This window comes from Protopterus annectens, chromosome 11.part0 (assembly GCF_019279795.1).
Source record: "Protopterus annectens isolate FY-2018-M chromosome 11.part0, PAN1.0, whole genome shotgun sequence".
NCBI lineage: Eukaryota > Metazoa > Chordata > Ceratodontiformes > Protopteridae > Protopterus > Protopterus annectens.
Window position 1 is genome coordinate 1,498,294,980 of NC_056745.1, and position 19,064 is coordinate 1,498,314,043.

At 46.0% G+C, this 19,064-nt stretch overlaps 1 protein-coding gene across 2 annotated transcripts in view; it reads right to left on the reverse strand.

Moving 5' to 3' along the window:
- ZNF800 (zinc finger protein 800) overlaps nucleotides 1-19,064 on the reverse strand; it is a 262,230-nt gene that overhangs the window by 163,972 nt on the left and 79,194 nt on the right. For both annotated transcript variants that reach the window (XM_044088802.1, XM_044088803.1), the window contains exon 3: nucleotides 7,761-7,856. In XM_044088802.1, coding sequence (XP_043944737.1) covers nucleotides 7,761-7,856 — 96 coding nt within the window. The remainder of the gene's footprint in view (nucleotides 1-7,760; nucleotides 7,857-19,064) is intronic.

A 19,064-nucleotide genomic window follows, 5' to 3' on the forward strand; every position in this document is an offset into this window, starting at 1 on the left:
AAGAGTCTGGAGTAGAATCCTTTGCCCTGTTCTGTTATTGGTACTCTTTCCACAGCTCTCATCTTTGTTAATTGCGCTATCTGCTTTAGAGCTTCTGTGTTTTGATTTGGAGGTAGGTTTGGCATTCCTCTTTTTACTGGTAAGGTGTGGAAGTGGAACCTGTAGCCTTGGTCTATGGTTTGCAAAATCCACTTGTCTTTTGTGATATAGTGCCAATTTTTCGAAAATAAGGCTAACTTTCCGCCTAAAGGTGCTGCTATTTGCTCCCTGGTAGGCGGTGTCAGAGCCAAGTCACTGTGATTGTCCTGTTGCAGTGGCAGTGGTTGTGTCTGTACCTCTGTTATTGCCTTGCCACTGTCGTCCTCTGTAGGCACCTCCTCTGGATTGATTTCTGCCTCTAGAGCGTCTATTCCTGCCTCTGAGATTTTGAGGAGTCTGGAAAGGACCAATTTTTGGCAGGCCAGTTCCTGCTAAACCTTGGGGGCTGAACCTGTAAGAAATCCTTAACTGTTTGTACAGATTTTGCCTTCTCTTCCATTTTCTTCATTACTTGCTGAGCAGGTGTACCAAATAGACTGGCCTTATCCATAGGAGCATCCAACAGCTTTGCTTCAACATGATCCGGCAAGACCTGTTCTTTCAACCATGCATGCCTTCTTATCACTGTGCCAGTCATGGCTGATCTAAATGAAGCCTCCAGTGCATCATAGCCACATTTTAAAGAATGGTTACTAACCTGCTGAATGTTATTCACCATTTCTAAAACATATTTCTTATCTAAGGAGTCATCAGAGGACAGCTTCTTAGTTAACTGATCAAGCATAAACTCTTGGTATTGGATCATATGAAACTGACAGTTTAAAGCTCTAGCTGAGAGAGTAGCAGAGGTGTAAACTTTTTTCCCCCATCTCTCTAAGGACCTGGATTCCCTTTCAGATGGAATAGGGTTTTTTTGCGGAGGTCGAGGCTACTGCCTTAGAGGCCCCTGGGATATAGTCTCAGGATCTGCAAGAGGGGCCTTGTATAGGTGGTGATGAGTGTCTGGCACCCTGTAAAATCTATCTGGTTTGGCAGGGGCTGGAGGTAAAGAATCAGGAGCAGTGCAAACATCATTAAATGCATCATCCACAACAGGCAGTACTGGAGGTATAGCTAAGGGCCTATTGTTGTGGTAAGTGCAGGAATGTCCTAAGCCTTTTTCTTGAATCTGAGAAATCTTGTCCCTGCCATTGGAATTGTTCTCTCATGGCATGTAAGGTTTCCCCAAAGGAAAATTCCTCTGGTGGAGAGGCAGATGGAATGGATTCTTCAGCATCGGAATCTTCATAAGTAGAAAAAGGAGCCTCTGGCTGATCTGTAATGTCCGAGTCATCCGAAGAATCATCAGAGGACACTGGCTCGGGGGGCTCTGCTCTAGGTCTCTTTTCTGGGGGCTGAGAGGCCCTGTCTGGGTGAGATTGGGATCCCCTAATTAAGGATATTAAATCCTCTGCCAGAGTAAGCATTTGTGAACTAGAAGTGGGCCTGTGTGAGGGGGCTTAACAGGCACTGATTTAACAGTTTTGGCTGCTTTAGCCCTGGCAAAGGCCTTAATAGACATGGCTGCAGGAGGCCTAGCAGCACCACGTGCTGGGGAAGAGACATCCAAAGGGATGGTGTCTGATAAATCACTAGGAACCACAGTAGTAGGCAAAACTTCTGAGGCCGATTCAACTAAGGTAGCAGGAGCCTCAGTAGTAGTCATGGATTCGGCTGAAGATTGACCGGTTTTCTCGGTTTCGGCCGAAACAGAGACACTCCCAGCTTGCTTAACCGTGGTTTCGGCCGAAACCGCGGACCGCGAGTGTCGGTCTTTTTCTTTGCGTTTAACAATTTGGGTAGTCGGAGGATCCGACGGCATAATGTACGCAAAATCTGAGCCGGAAAACTGTTCAGCAAACTCCGACCGACGCCTAAGCGTTCGGCGGTTGAAGGAAGCACAGGCCGAACAGGCTGCTACGTCGTGGTCTGGGCCTAAGCAAGGCAGGCAGTAAGAGTGGAAATCTTTACGAGGTATTTGTTTCCCACAAGTTAAACAGTTATTGACTTTTTCTGACATCGGCTGAGGCAAGAAAGAGTCCCCAACGGGGTACTTAGCTTTTAGAAGTCTTCGAAGTAGTATTCGGTAGTAGTAATCTCTGGATCTGACCGACCGGCACTTGCGAACAGCTTCTGCTTCGGGCGCCACGCGGCAAGAAAGACTGAGGAAAATGGCGTCGGCTGATGCCTTTATACCCGAAGACCAGCAGAGATGACGTCGGGTGAAGTGCGACATCAGCCGAAGCCGGACCCAGACTTTGGAATCCGGCCGACCGAAGGGCTGCCTGACGACAGGACAACCCATTTGTTATGACTGCAGATGCATCCTTGAAGGACATCTAGAGGTGTGCAGCACTACTTAGGAGTACCAAATCTAGGATATTTGTCCCCCTAGTGGGAGTGCAGACTAGATGCTCCACTGCATTTGAATTTGCAAAGTCATTTTGGGCCTGCATGTTAGTGGCTGTATATGCCTCCCAATTAATGGGGGGGGGGGCAGTTAAGACCACCCATGAGTATGGTATTGGGCTGGATGGTGAGCGATTCTAGTAACTTCAGGTATGATGTATGGGTTTCTTGGTTCAGAGTGGGGGACCTACAGCCAACAACAATATGGTAATGGATTCTTCCCATGGTTAGTTGAATATGGAGAAGCTCAAGTATGTCATTGTCTGACCAGCCTTGAGATGTGCTTTCTGTGGCCTTGGTCAGGTTTCAGCAACTGCACAGACATCAGTATTCTCCAAGGTAAGGACAGTTTCCAGGGAGTGCAGGTTCTTGACGCTTCTAGCACTGAGCAGTAACACCTTTAGCATGTCCTCAGCAGCTTTTGTGACTTTGGAATTTTTGTCTTTCTGCTTGGCATTGCCTAAAAAAGGCACTACAGGGATGGATAATGTTTTGGCCACTATCCAAAGACTAGAGGTGACTGATGAAAACCATCCCTGGCAAACCAGAGTGACCTGTCAACCATGTCCTCCCAGGCTGACAAGTATTGGACCCCTTTGGAATGACCCAGTAGCCATAACAATTGTTAAAGTCAACCATTTTCTGCTGGTATTGTGGCATCATAATTGGAGAGTGCAGAATGCTGCTCAATGCTAGACCTTTGAAGAATATTCTGACAGCTCTATCATCTCTCCATATAGTCCAAGGAGGTGCATCTTGGGTCATTCATGCCACATGGACTATGACACAGTCATACTGGTACTTAGTGACCAGAGTGCTTGCATGATCTGGTGAATACTGGCCCCTGACAAGCATCTGCAACTTTCTTATCCAGTCTGGTAAGAGGGACACAGCACCATCTCACAATGGAGTCTACTATAACCAGGATATTGGGTTGTGAAGTGTTTTGCCTTACGGGCTTCGCAGGTGAGAGACAAGGAGATGTGGCTTTGTATTTTGCGAGGGGAAGCCACCTTTGAGGTTTGGCAAGTTGCCTGCGAGTACCTCCACATACGTGGGTCTGGGTGTAGTCCTTTGCACCCTTGTGAGGCAAGTGATGTGTGAAAGTCACTGACAACCTGTTTGTTGCTTTTTCTGTCTGTATGCGACAGGTTAGCCTCCAGTGTCAAATGTGCAACTACAACTCACACATACTGTATTTGTTCGAGAATTAAGTGGTTGTCAATGTACATAAGGTAATTGTTACACTGCCTCAGGATGCCCATGTCCACCAAGCTGGATGTAGAAATGGCAGGAAAGTGCCTATCCGTGGTTGCAGGCCCTAATGTGTACTTGAAAGGACAGGAACTGAGTGTGTTTGTAGCCTGATGAAGGAAGGCTGCTTACTTGGTGTCATATGTTGCTAAGCTAACCAGCAATGTCGACCAGTGCCAAATCAGGGGCTCTGAGCATCAACAGTCTTGGAGTGCTTTAATAAGGTATGGTAGATATAAACAGACCTAACTATATGCGTAAATGCTGCTCATCCCACAAACTAGTTGCCCTGGGAGAAACGCGGAACTAAAGGTAAAGTTATGAGGTGGTTTCACTGCTACTACCCATTCCCTGCCCTTCCGCTTTCTATAATGTTCCTTTCTGTTACAGTTATTCCTCCTTTCCTTTATTCAAGAACAAGGTCAGCCCTACTCTCTCTGCACTGTACACAACCACCCTCGGGCCTACCCAGGTCCCTAGTGTTCCAGCCTTGTCTTTGCCACACAGACTCCATTCTATTCTACCGCAACTACTCAACACTATTCTCATTATCCCCCTGTTCTGAAGGTACTCCCCCCCCCCCCAACCCTCTAATGACAAGTTTCCCCAAGTCCTTCTTAGCCACTGCTGCCTGTTCTGGACTTTGTCATTCTCTTTCACGGTGTGATGCTTTTCGTTCCTTTGTCTGACCCTAGTGTCACTCTTTCATGGTGCAATGCTTTTCGTTCCTTTGTCTGACCCTAGTGTCACTCTTTCACGGTGTGATGCTTTTCGTTCCTTTGTCTGACCCTAGTGTCATTCTCTTTCACAGTGCGATGCTTTTCGTTCCCTTTGTCTGACCCTAGTGTCATTCTCTTTCACAGTGCGATGCTTTTCGTTCCCTTTGTCTGACCCTAGTGTCACTCTTTCACGGTGCAATGCTTTTCATTCCCTTTGTCTGACCCTAGTGTCACTCTTTCACGGTGCAATTCTTTTTGTTCCCTTTGTCTGACCCTAGTGTCACTCTTTCACGGTGCAATGCTTTTCGTTCCCTTTGTCTGACCCTAGTGTCATTCTCTTTCACAGTGCGATGCTTTTCGTTCCCTTTGTCTGACCCTAGTGTCATTCTCTTTCACAGTGCGATGCTTTTCGTTCCCTTTGTCTGACCCTAGTGTCATTCTCTTTCACAGTGCGATGCTTTTCGTTCCCTTTGTCTGACCCTAGTGTCATTCTCTTTCACAGTGCGATGCTTTTCGTTCCCTTTGTCTGACCCTAGTGTCAATCTTTCACGGTGTGATGCTTTTCGTTCCTTTGTCTGACCCTAGTGTCAGTCTTTCACGGTGCGATGCTTTTCGTGTCATTCTCTTTCACGGTGCGATGCTTTTCGTTCCTTTGTCTGACCCTAGTGTCATTCTCTTTCACGGTGCAATGCTTTTCGTTCCCTTTGTCTGACCCTAGTGTCAGTTTTTTTTTCTAGGCATTTTTTCCTCCCAAATAAAGATTCAACACTTTCTTTGCATCTCTCAAGGACTTCAATCATGACAAATCAACTGAACATGCCTCACTAGATTCCGAACCTTTTTAAAAATCAGAATTTTTACTGTTAGTCTACCCTATTTTGCTGGCTTTATTGTAGCTCTGCCACCCTCTCCTAGTTCACTGCAGTTTATATCAATGTCTCTTTTGGCTGAGGGAGGGAGAAGCCTCCTTTGTTCCTCTTCCTAGACCAAGTTTCAGCATATTTTCTTTAGAATGCATTCTAGCTTGGGGTTTTTCAAATTCTTTGAACTTGTCTAGCATATGCTCCCTAAAGAGTTCAGGTCTTACGCTAAGAGAATCCAGTCACCTGCCAAGGATAGAAATTGTACTTACCCCATCCACTTAACACCCCCCTCAACATCCAAGAAAATCACTTGCATGAAATTATGAAGAGGCTTGGTGAAAGTGGGTACCCTTGTCTTCCGCTTCCTTGAACAATTACTCTCTCTGTGGCATAATTTACCATAACACCATGGAGTTATACATTGCTTTAACACAGACCCTTCCGGTTCTTAAACACTTCCCTGGTACTATCAAAGTTCTGATAAAGCACTTCCACTCCAAAGAGTTTAAGGCCTTCTTTAGACAATGGTCTTTGCATTCTTGGCTCAGACAATGTCCCGTTTCTCCATAAATCAGTACTTGCCATCAGTTGCCCATAGACAGCACCCCACCCCCCCCCCCACCCCCAATTCTCAAACCAGACCTGGTCTTTTGGAATATATTTTAGGAAGCTTTCTCCTATCTTGCAGTGCTATACACTCAAAAATTATCAGTGATAGCAGCCCAAGTATAGGCTCAATCCTTACTTCCCATTTGCTTAATGGGGCAGTTCAAATGACCAAAAAGTTACCTCTTTTCAAGTAAGTCTCAGGTGGAGGTGGTGGGCGAGAGAGAGAGAGAGACACACAGAGAGAGAAAGAGGAGAGAGTATATACAATGAACTCATTACAGAATAGTATTAGCAAAAATTAGAACAGAGGACTGTACACATTGTATATTCAATGTGCAGTACAATGCAAGGAATGTAGATTTGTAACAAGTTTGATAAAGCATAATGCAGAACTTTGCTGGTACAGAAAAAAGAAGCTGCCAATAGCAGACATTCAATAATTTATACAGATGCTCAAAGCAGCTGTGAAGTCAGGTCACATCAGCAGCTTAGAAGTAAGGCCTGTGAAATTAGTTGGTTATATGTATGCAGCGTAGTAAGCAAGAAACAAATGCATGCTACCTAACCCTCGTTTCCCCGATTTATTTTTTAGGCTTTTCCTTCATTGGATCTACGCCAATGTCAATCCCTGATATTTCTCTAGAAGGGGAACGAACATATGACATCCAAAATCAGCATCAAAAACTTCCAACACTTCAAGAAGGCACGTAGATGGAGAGGAACTATGAAGCAATCTTAGGAAAAAAGACTGCTCACAGCTAGCACAGAAAACTACAAGCAGTAGTGTTAGATTTGCAAACTTGCCAGTGGTGTCCAAGACCTTCACGGACCTCAGGAAAAACTTGAGTTCAGTTTCACTTTCAAATGCAACAAGCACGATACAGTAAAAATTTACAACAGTCAGAAAGCATATTTCCCACAGTAAAAACTCGATCTATGGAATTCTGTTGTAAGAGAAACTGACAGCTAAGAAATATCACAAGGCTGATGTCACCAATTGGACCAATGGCTTCTCTATCTGCACTGGATTGGTCCTTTTGCTCCATGGGTAACGGCCAGGTATTCCCAGGTTAGGCAAGTGCCATACAAACCCATTCATTCCCCGAAGAGAAAAGTGAAGTAGTGGGGGCAGGCCAACCTGTAGGTCTTTCAGAGCGACCAACTCCTCCCTAGCAGAGAAAAGGCACAGCTTTCCATGGTTCACTACTGCTACCTGCCACAGAAAGCGTACAGCCACATGCCCACTCGGCAGTTTGCACAAGCAAAGTGGCAGCATGTGCTCATACGTTCATGCGCCTCAAAAATAACATTCAACGCTCCTGTAACGTGTCAAAGGGGCAAGCCAGCCCCCCCCCCCAAAGTGGCAGCATGTGCTCATACGTTCATGCGCCTCAAAAACAACATTCAACGCTCCTGTAACGTGTCAAAGGGGCAAGCCAGCCCCCCCCCCCAAAGTGACAGCAACTTTTCCATCATCAGAGAGAGACTCCCAAGCCACTGGGACTGTTTAAACCACCAGAAGTGGCCTCAGCTGCTCTCACTTTGAGCTTCCTAAGTAAAGAGCGGATGTGCTGCTTTACTTCCGATATAAACAGTCACATAATTTCTTAAAACCACCAGTGAACTACATTCAGCTACAAATAAACTCAAAAAACAAAGCCTGTCATCTTAGTCAACTCAGTCTTCTGATAGATGTAAACATGCTTCGATAACTCATCAGAAAGAAGGTTGCTGAAAATGATACCTGCCCTTACAACACTACATATAAAAAGGTTAATGTTCATCGTAATCACAGTTAAAATAGTTAAGCTCACAAATGCAAGATTACCTGATCGAAAACATTCAATGATCTGCTGTATACCAGACTTTGAGGTCTGCAGCTGCTGCTGCAATAAAGGTGGATCTCCAGGTTCTTGTACATAAACTGGGAAAAAAACAGAAGTACATAAATACAGACAGCAAAAAAAAGCAGCTCAGTGACCATCAGAAAAAAACGGTCTAGGATGCACTTAAATGGAAATATTAACCACTGTTTACTTGCTACACGTTTTCATCCATATTGTTTGCAACTAATTTGTATAATGAAAGGCAACAAATGAAATATCACTCAAGGAGAGAGTCAACTGAATCTACAATACATGATATCAGACATGTTGCTTGTTGTCTTTTATTAAGATGACCGATCTAAAACAATAAGGACCTTTGCATACAATTAGCTGAAATCTTAAGTGGTGGGTCAACTATAACCCTGTCATGAAAGAGTTTACTTGCATTAACTCAAAAAATATGGGCATAATTCCTGCACCCTCTGACTTACAAAGGTTAAAAGCATCACATGCTATTATGGTACCAGCCAACAGACCAGCACTATATATGTACTTACCACCTACAAGGTTGCAGGAACTCAGCAGCAGAGACTACAACTCCTTTTCCCCCAAACTGGTGCAATGTCATAGGCAGCACTCAAAGATAGGGTATAGTTCCCAGAAGAAATTAGATATTTTAGAAGGCTCCTCCTGTACTTCAGCACAAACCTGGAGCGTTTCTCCCCGGGCCTCCGCTGAAAACAGGCTCTGTGGAACCTAGTCGGACATTCCCGGTCAACAAATGTAAAATAAATAAATAAATAAATAAATAAAATAAAAACCTCAATTCCCATAAATGTCTCAAAACAAAAACCAATAAATTAAAAAAATGTAGTTTAAAGGAGTCTACTACGGCTGAAGGAAAAAGTTAACACCAGCCATCTCCTTGGTACAGCTTTGAGCTACTGCCATTTCACAAAAAACATTTTAGATTTTTTTTCAACACTACAATGATGCGGGCAATCACGATGTAGTCAGTATGCGAGAAAAATTCTTGCTACATAACAGCTTCCTGCTCAAAAACATTTACACTTTGTAAGCCGTACATTCCCTACTAATCATCCTGACTTTTCAGAAAATTATTAGAATCAAAAGCCTGTGATTGGCCAAGGGTACAATTTCTTTTGTACCTGCCAGATGTGAATAAGTACTCTACGACTATATTTAATTGGAGCGAGTGCAGCACGGGGGGGGTCACATTGCCTATATTTTGAGTTCCCAGTTGAATTTAAAGCTCTCTCAACTTTTAAGCAAGAATATTTTGTGGTTTAATTCAGATTTTAGGATGTGAGAGGGAACAAAGTTCTGTATCTCGACTGAATAGCGAGAGAGTATCTCCATACTGATGGATGACAAAACCAAACTCTCCCATTTACAACTAAAGCTAAGTTGTCTCAGGAAACTATCACTGTACCTCAATCTGGGTACTTTGATTTAGACTGCTAAAGGTAGCTTTATGTTTAAAGTTGAGCTAAAGAGGTGCTTAAATTTAAATAACCTAAGCTTTAGTGTGACATGTTCAAGAAGGCCAGCTGGCAGCATTGCTGATGCATATTTGGTTTTACCCCCCCCCCCACCCCTAAGTTAAAACTAAAGACGCATGTAACAGAACTGGGTTTAAAAATATATGCTGTTCCACGTTATGCTTGTTCTGTTAACTGTAGATTTTAACACAAAATAAGGTTTTTGATTGATAAACATTGGTTTTGGATTGTACAAACCTAATATGTTTTGTGGGTCACCTAGTTTAATGTGGGTTACTTGTTCAACTGAAAAAAGAAGTTATGTACTCACCATAACGTTCCATCTGAGTAGATACTTCATTTGTCTGCAACCTGTGGGTAGTCGGATCCGTCCTCGGATCCGAACCGGCAGCTTTCCAAGCTCCGAGCTCCTAGCTCCTCCCCCTACCCATAATCCCTTACTACCAACCACATTACCTCAGATCGGTTATTTTGCCATATAGGCTAAAGACGGAGAAAAATCACCAAAGGAATACCACCTTACCAAGGTTCGGGGGATGGCAGCGGGGGTTGGTTGCAGACAAATGAAGTATCTACTCAGATGGAACGTTATGGTGAGTACATAACTTCTTTATCTGAAGTAGTTACTTCATTTGATCTGCAACCTGTGGGACAGTCTCCCCAGTTTACCTAAAGACCCTGGGTGGTCCCTACGGAAGGATATTCCGAAGCACCGCGGAGCCAAAGGAAGCCCTACTTCTGGAGATCATGTCCAGTTTGTAGTGAGAAATGAACGTATGGGAAGAGGACCAGGTAGCTGCTGAACAAATATCGTCTACCGGAACTCTAGACCAAAAAGCCGTCGAGGTAGCCACAGATCTAGTAGAATGCACCCGCACGCCAACCGGAGCTGGCTTCCCAGATGAATTGTATCCTTGTCTAATACACTGAGATCTCCAATTTGCCACTGTCACCTTAGAAATTGGTTTGCCCATGGCTGACTTAGCAAAAGAAAAACAACTGGTCTGACTTGCGAAAATCTTTAGTCCTATGCAAGTAAAAACGTAGTTGTCTGTGTACATCCAATTTGTGCAATGTGTATTCACCTTTGTTTTGGAAATTCGGGAAGAAAACAGGAAGGTTAATTGACTGATTAATATTAGCCTCTGTGGCTACCTTAGGCAGAAAAGAAGGATTAGTCCTGAGGGCCACCCTATCTTTGTGAAAAATAAGGTATGGATGCTTAATGCACAAAGCTTGCAATTCTGAAACTCGCTTGGCTGAAGTAATAGCGACCAAAAAAGCCGTTTTCCAAGATAAGAATTTTAATGGCACTGAGGCCGCCGGCTCGAAAGGTGGTCGCTTGTAAGACCAAGGTAAGATCCCATGGAGGCACTGCCGGCTTAACAGGGGGCTTTAAGAGAAACACGCCTTTTAAGAAGGTCTTGCATATCTTTGCTGATGCCAAAGAATCTACGCCATCCCCCACGTGATAGTGAGAGATGGCTGCTAGCTGGACTGGTGGACGCACTAGCTCCTTGTCTAAAAAGGAGGGACAGGAAGTCCAGGATAGTGGGAATAGGAACCGTAAAGGGATCCAATTCCTTATCCTTTGCCCAGATGGAAAAGCGTTTCCATTTACTATTGTAGAGCTTTCTGGTGGATGGCTTATGAGCTGCCACCAGAATGGCCTTAACAGGGGACGAGATACCGGGAGTCCTAGCCATTAACGGAACTGGATCAACCAGGCCGTGAGCCTGAGGTTGGCCAGATTCGGAGTGTGGCATCTCGTCGGATGCAAGATTAGGTCTGGTCTGGGGTCCAGAATCCATGGGGGAGCCACACTGTGAGACTGCAGAAAGGGGAACCAGATTTGTCGAGGCCAGAATGGGGCTATGAGAATCACTCTACTCCCCAACCGACAGGCTTTCTGGATGAATTTCATCATCAGAGGAAGAGGAGGATACGCATAAAGGAGACCGGGCGGCCAAGCATGAACCAGAGCGTCCCTGGGGGATTCCCCTCTGGGAGGAACTATCGCAAAGTAATCGCTGCATTTTGTGTTTAGGGGAGAAGCGAAAAGGTCGCAGCGAGGTTGACCCCACTTGAGGAATATCTGCTTCATGACGGATGGATTCAGGGACCACTCGTAAGGGCTGAGGAATACCCGACTTAACTTGTCTGCTAATATGTTGGACAGTCCCGGAATGTGCGTTGCTATTAGAATGTGGTTGGTGGAAATCGCCCATTCCCACACTCTCATGGCTTCTCGACACAGGGGGTAAGATCTGGTTCCCCCCTGTTTGTTTATATAACAGACAACTGACATGTCCGTCTGGATTGCAATAGTTCCCAGAGGAAGAAGGTGATTAAGAGCTTGCAACGCCAAAAGCACTGCCCTCATCTCTAGGACATTGATATGCAATGCAGTCTCTAGAGGAGTCCACGTGCCTTGGAAGGACTTGCCCGCGTAATGCCTGCCCCTCCTGAGGCAAGAAGCGTCCGTGGTCAACGTGGCTTTGACCGGGGGAATCGCAAAAGGTCTCCCTTCTTTGAGTTCCTGAGCCTGTAACCACCAAAGGAGGGAGTCCTTGCATGCCCTGCTCAGGGGAATCGGCATGTCTAAGGGATGAACCGATAATGACCATTGGACCTGGAGAGTCCACTGTAACACTCGCATTCGCAGACGGGCATGTAGAGATAGGCCGATCGCTGCTGACAGACCCTAGCACCCTCAGGACTAATTCTGCTGGAGGAGCGGGGTTTCGAAGAATGTCTGAGACTTGGAGATACAAATTGTTCAGCCTGACCGATGTAAGAACCACTCTGGAGATCCGAGTATCCAACCTGGCCCCTATGAATTCTAGGGCTTGAGTGGGGCACAGGCAGGATTTCTTTAGATTCACTGAAATGCCCAAATGATGGAACAGAGAGGGCGTAATCTCTCGCCACAACCAGTAGATGCCTGTTGGGGGCGGTGAGGAGCAGTAGTCTAGGTAAGGGAACACCTGAATGCCCTGGAGTCTCAGGTGGGCTGCAACCACTGCCATGACTTTGGTAAACACTCTGGGGGCTGAGGTTAGGCCAAATGGAAGCACCCTGAACTGATAATGACTGGCTCCTAGCCGGAAGCGGAGGAACCTCCTGGATCGTCTGTCCATTAGTATATGGTAGTACGCATCTCTGAGGTCTAACGAGCACATCCAGTCGTTCTCCCGCAGAAGGGGGAGAATAGATTGGAGTGTGACCATCCGGAACTTTTCCTTGGGTATGAACAGGTTCAGGGACGAGAGGTCTAGGATGGGTCTGAGGCCCCCATTTTCTTTGGCACCAAAAAGAACCTGGAGTAATAACCCAATCCGGACTGATCTGGGGGGATGGGCTGGATGGCTGTTTTTCTTAGCAACTCTGAAATTTCCAGAGCTGCGGACTCCCTCTGATGGGGTGGAACATCGGGGAGACGTTTGGGGGGGGGGTGTAAACTGTATAGCGTAACCTCTGGACATAATCCGGAGCGCCCATCGATCCTTTGTAATGGACTCCCAGTTTGATAGGTGCTCAGATAATCGCCCCCCGACTGCCTCCAGAGAGGGACAGTCGGGCAAGCACTCAGGGCTGTTGCGCGGGTCTGTCCGAAAAAGGTTCTCTAGACCCGAAGTTACGCGGCCCCCCTCTGCCTCTGGGCCGGCGTCCACCTTGTCCTCCTCTGCCTCTAGAGGAAGAGTTGTCCGCAGCAGGACGGGATTGCTGAGATTTACGGAACCACAGCTTCTTTTGCCCCCTCTGATTCCTGGAGAAGGATCTTTGGGGGCTAGAGAAGCGGACTCCGACGGCCGACAGCATCTTCCCATCCTTTCTGCTTTGGACCAGAGTGTCACGAACTGTTGAGCCAAATAAGGCCGAACCGTCATAAGGGGCGTTCGCGAAGGACGCCTTAAAGGGTTCCATGAAGTCGCAAAGGCGGAGCCAGGAGTGACGTCGCAAGACCACTCCAGCTCCGCTAGCTCTAGCGGCCCCTTCCGTGGCATGGGAAAGAAGCCGCATAGATGTGTTTGATATGGACTTTAGAGTGGCCATTCGAGTCTCAAAAACCTTTTTGTCTGGGACCGAGATGGACTCCGGAGGGGCTGCAGCGTATTCTTTAATTAAGTCACGCTGTAGCCTAATGGTGTGTGCCATGTAGTTCAGCGACCTTATGGCAAAGGTCGCTGAAGCAAACATCCGCTTCCCAATACGGTCCAATGCCCGGGACTCCTTGTCCGGCAGATGGACCGAAGAACTTTCTTGGGCAAGTTCTTTCTTAGTGGTCGCCGCCACCAACATAGCATCAACCGGCACGCCTTTGGACCAAGAAGGTCTATCAGAAGGAGGGCTGAGGACCTTGTCTGGGTGTCTAGGGATAGGCTCCACGGTGTCTGGCTCCTTCCAAGCCCTAGTGGTAATTAAGTCCACCAAGGGGTCGGCTGGGGGGGGGGGGGACACCTAGGAGGTAGATGGGCCTGCCTCAAAGGCCTCCAGAAAAACAGACTCGTCCAGGGGAGGGCTTTTGGGCAGAACACCCCCCTCTTATACGCAACATTTCCATGATGTCTCCGAAGGAGACATCTTCAGGGGGTGACCTTGGAGAGCCCTCCGTATCATCTAAATCCGTATCCGTGGTAATTGACTCGGGAGGAGTCCAGGTGCCTCCTTTTGCACCGATGCTTCCGAGGCGCCTCTTCGGCGGGACTGTCCGAAGAGGGCTCGTCCGCAGGGTGGTGTTCCTCCATAGGAACCAACTGGAGGCTTTGGGCAGGCTGTCCAGATGGACGCATGATCGAAGACAGACCCTGATACAGTGGGGGTACGGGTGGATCCGAAGGCCCGGTCGGGGACCTGGATGACCTCGACAGTACCCTCTACACTACCTCAAAAGCAGAGGGAGATTCTCCAGCCTGAGAAAGTAACCTCTTCGGCTCAGAGGATAGGATCGGGGTCGGAGCCGAAGCAATCGGACCCGAGGTAGTGGTGTGCTCCGACCCAATCGGCGCCGAAGACACAACCACCCCCTCGGATCCGATGCTCAACCCTCACCCCCGAGAACTCTGATCAGACAAGCTCGAATGTATAGTCTGCGAAGACACAATCGCTATTGGCGCAGACGTATCCCTGGGTCCGAAAGGGCCTGGATCGACAACTCCGAGACGCGAAAATGGGTCGGAGAAGGAGCGATCTGGGCAAAAATGGGGGCTGCACTCCCTCCCAAAGGGGGGGGGGGAGGCAAGAGCATCCCCATCTGCATCTGGGTCTGTAAAAATCTTCGCATCATCCGATCCATGTCTGCTTCGGAAATGCTTCTTGTAGACCGCGAAGAGGCAGTCGAGGCAGGCCTGGAGGGCCGCCTCGAAGACCTCGAGGGAGACCTATCCTCCTCCTCCGGAGAAAAAGGAGGAGAACGGAGCCGAGAGGATGAGGATCCGGAGACCCTCACTGGGGACTTCAGAATTTTCTCAGGCGGAGCCGAGGGATGAGACTCGGCCCACCTTTTAGAACTGTGACCCTCTCCGTCTTTGTGCTTCTTCTCCCTGTGGGAAGAAGCACTAGACTCCACAGAGCTGGTACCCGATAAGGGAGGTTGAGTCCCGGGTACAGCTAAGGGAGTAGCCGGCACCAAAGCTAGAGGAGTAGCTTGAACTCGGCTGGGAGAGGAAGAAGCCGATTCCTGGGGGAGTTTTCCCACCAGGATCAGCTTGTTCTTCCTGTCCCCGAGTGCCTGAGGGTTGAAGGCCGCACATATCTGGCAGGCCTCAGACAGATGAGCTGCCCCCAGGCACAAAACGCACTGAGTGTGGCCATCAGCTGGGAAAAGCTTGTGGCCACACTCGGTACATTTTGAAAATATGGCCTTAGATTCAGCCATAAAGTTCTCTCACACACACACACACCCAAATACTAGGGGGGGGGGGGGGAGATAAAGTTAAAGATAAGTTATTTTTTTTTTTTTTTTTTTTTTTTTTATATAAAGGGTTTTAAAGGGTTTTTTTTTTTTTTTTTTTTAAACACTCATACACAATTTTAAACAAGAAAAAAGCCTATAAATATAACAATCTCACCAGGCCAGGAGCTCTTCACTAAGAAGCAACTGTCTTTAGTCGCGGCAAAAAACGATCTGAGGTAATGTGGTTGGTAGTAAGGGATTATGGGTAGGGGGGAGGAGCTAGGAGCTCGGATCTTGGAAAGCTGCCGGTTCGGATCCGAGGTCGGATCCGACTACCCACAGGTTGCAGATCAAATGAAGTAACTAGTTCAGATCTCTTGTTTAAAGGACCACTACAGGCAAACAATGAAAAAACATACATTTTTTTTTATCTTGCCATGATTTACTGCACCTCCTAAAGCTGCCTGCAGCAAAATAAGTACTCATTCCTAATTTTATTTTTTTTTTTTTACTCGTCTGCCCTCATGGGGGCAGACATTGTGATTCCTTTGGGAAGCTAAATCTGTCCCATAACGCAGACTGTGAGGACAAATAGCCCTACCATTTGTTGTCAGACTAGACTTCCATTCACTTAGAATGGACCACCTGAAAAAAATGCAAAGTTTGAGAGTCTGCAGCTCATGTGTCATTGACTGGTATGCGCCGAGTTTTACAAATGTTGTTCCTACTGATGTACTACACATTCTCTGAAAGAAACTTGCAAAACTGTCAACAAATTACTGAGATAAAAAAGACTTTTCACAAGTAGCAGTTTTGCAAGTTTCAATTCCTGGCTAAGTTACTCCTCCCATCTCCCCTCCTTCAGTGGGCTGCAGTCTCACATTTCCAGCTTGGGTAGATTCAACTATTTCGTCAGCTTTGCATGACAATAGACATCAAAAAAAAAAAATCACAGTCTGGTGTGCCACTAAAACTGTTCCCTTATGTGTCTCTTCACAAGTATGAACCTATAACCTCAAAAAAGGACATAGCAAAATTAAATTTAAAATGTGTGGCGAAAGCCAAACACTCTCTGGCTAGGCTTATAAATGCCCTAGGGCAGATAGCCTAGTATGAACCTATGAATAGCATTTTCCCAGGAATAAAAAAAATAAATAAATAAATAATAAAAAAAAAGCACACACAGTCCAGAGTTTGGGCCAATCTATCCATTTCTTAATGTGCACAGTAAGACATTCAGTTTATAATGCATTCTAGCTGCTGACATGGTTATCTTTAGTTTTCCTCTTATAGCATAACCTGAACTTACTATTCAATGCCAAGCTTTACAGTTCTCAGTTTCTTAACAATGACCTCCCAAGGCTCTGATGTGACCTAGTACTTTGTCAATATACTGTAAATACAGAGATTAATACAAATAATTGTCCACATATGACACAAACAATAATACACATATACCACCATTAAAACAAGATAAATGCAAAATAAATCATATCAATATAGTTATGATTTCTTGTTTATGACCCCGTTTGTCTATGGAAACTTTTCTGAATTTATGTTCAAGCAATTCTATATTTGTTGTATAAAATCTTGTTTAATTGTTTCTCAATATTCTTACCACTGTATGCTGCATCAGTTGTAAAACTCTAATTGTAAATAGCTATGTCTGTATAATTTATTTTTATTATTTTTAATAATTGTTTACTATGTATCTGGAGCTTTTCTCCCTGAGCCCCCGCTGAAAATGGTCACCTGTGTCCAGTTGGACTAACCTGGCAAACAAATGGAAAATAAATAAAAAATAAAATATACTAAGAAAAAAAATCAATCAATATGCCAAGAAAAATCCAAAACTTAAGAAAAAAAACACAGAAGGAACATGTTTCCTTGATGCAGTCATGAAAATCCCACTCACTTACTCAGATATTATGGGCAAGCAATCAGGCACACTGATGTCCCACTCACCAGGCTAAACAAGGAGAAGGTTACTGTCAGCTACCTGTCGGGGGCCAGGATCCGCCACACAGCCCACGCACTCGGGTCACTCCACAAGTACAAATGAGTGTCATTGTCTACGTTGGTGTGAATGATCCGAGACGTACCTCCCTGGACTACATGAAGAAACATAGAAGAGCTCTCCAATCTTGTAGCCCAGGCAGGTATGACCCTAGCCCTGAGTAGCATTCTAACATCACCCAGAATGACACCGCAGTACAAGGACAAAATGATTGACTTCAACAATTGGCTAAGCGTGTCATTCAAAGGGGATCCAGTATCTGTCTACCTGGGACGACATGGTCGACAGACTACAATGCTTTGCCAGAGATGGCCTGCACCTGTCGCTCCTGGGATTCTGGATACTGGCTAAGGCTCTTGCTGCCCCTATAGTGCCTTTTATAGACAAGGTTCAAATGACAAATTCACCACCGTAACAGGAAGGCAAGCAAAAACTGAGGGTAATGCTACTCAATGCTAGACGTAGCAATCTCAAACTGCACTCACTCGATGCATTCCTTAAAATGGAGAACATAGATATCTGTGCAGTGACTGAGACCTGGTTCAAGGCTCCAGAGAGGACCCCTGCACTACCAGGCTATAATTCATACCACACTTTTTGGCCACGTAACCTGGACCGGAACACCCAAAGGCAGAGGTGTGTCCATACTCATTAAGGATATCCAAACCTCCAGGGTAGTTGCTCAGCATAAGGCATCCGAGGTTATACAAGTGCAACTAACTCTGGGCAAAACTACAATCCAAATTGTAGCAAGCCCCACCATGCCCCAGGATTACCACTCCTCTTTTCTTGATATACTGGAAAATATTAGGGTTCAGCCAAACACCCTAATAACGGGCGATTTCAACTACCCCACCATTAACTGGGAAAACTACTCATGTACCAACTCCTTCGCTTAACACTTTCTGGAATTCATAAATTCCAATGCCCTGGATCAACTTAACCACACCCCCACCAGGGGCAATAATATCCTAGACCTAGTCATTACCAACATGAGTGACCGGTGTTCCACACCTGAAGTCAACTCCTCATTGGTCCGATCAGACCATAAGCGAATCACCCTTGATATCCACATCCCGCCCTCATTAAGGAAACCACAGTAAAAAATGTCTCCAATGCCAACTTCATGCTTCTTAAGACAGAAGTGGCGAACTTCATGACACCCATGGAGATGGACAGTACAGTTATGACTGCTGAATCCTACACAAATGCACTCTACAAGTACTTACACGAGGGCATGGATCGTGCTATCCCAAACAGAACCAAGATGCTATCCTCCAAAAAAAGGAAGCCAATCTGGTGGTCCCCTGCCATAAACAAACTCTACAACAGAAGGAAGAAACTGTTACAAAAGAGAGTAAACTCCCATGAGTGGTGGAGCTCCCTGGTCAGCCTCAGTAAGAAACTGAGATCCTTTACAAGAGCCTCCAAAGCTAGCCACGAAAACAAAATTCGCCACTTATTCTAAGGACAACCACAAAGCATTCTATAGCTATGTCAAGAATCTCAATGGCAACACCCAGATCTGCTCTGAGTTACATCACAACGGCACGAAAATTACAGAACCAACTGATATTGCCAACATCCTGGCAGATGGGTTTAGTGCTAACTTTACCCCCCTCTCACCCTCTAAAGGGCCCATATGTGTACAGGAAGAATGCAGAGTCCCTGTAATCACAACTACACAGGTAAAAACTGCACTCTCTAAAGCCAAAAACACAGCATCCATGGGACTGGACAACATTCCAGGCTGCATTTTACACGAACTTCAGAACGAACTGGCTCCCCACCTAAGCACCATGTTTAAGCATAGCCTCACATCAGGCTTTGTGCCCACTGAATGGCACACAGCAACAGTTATCCCACTCCA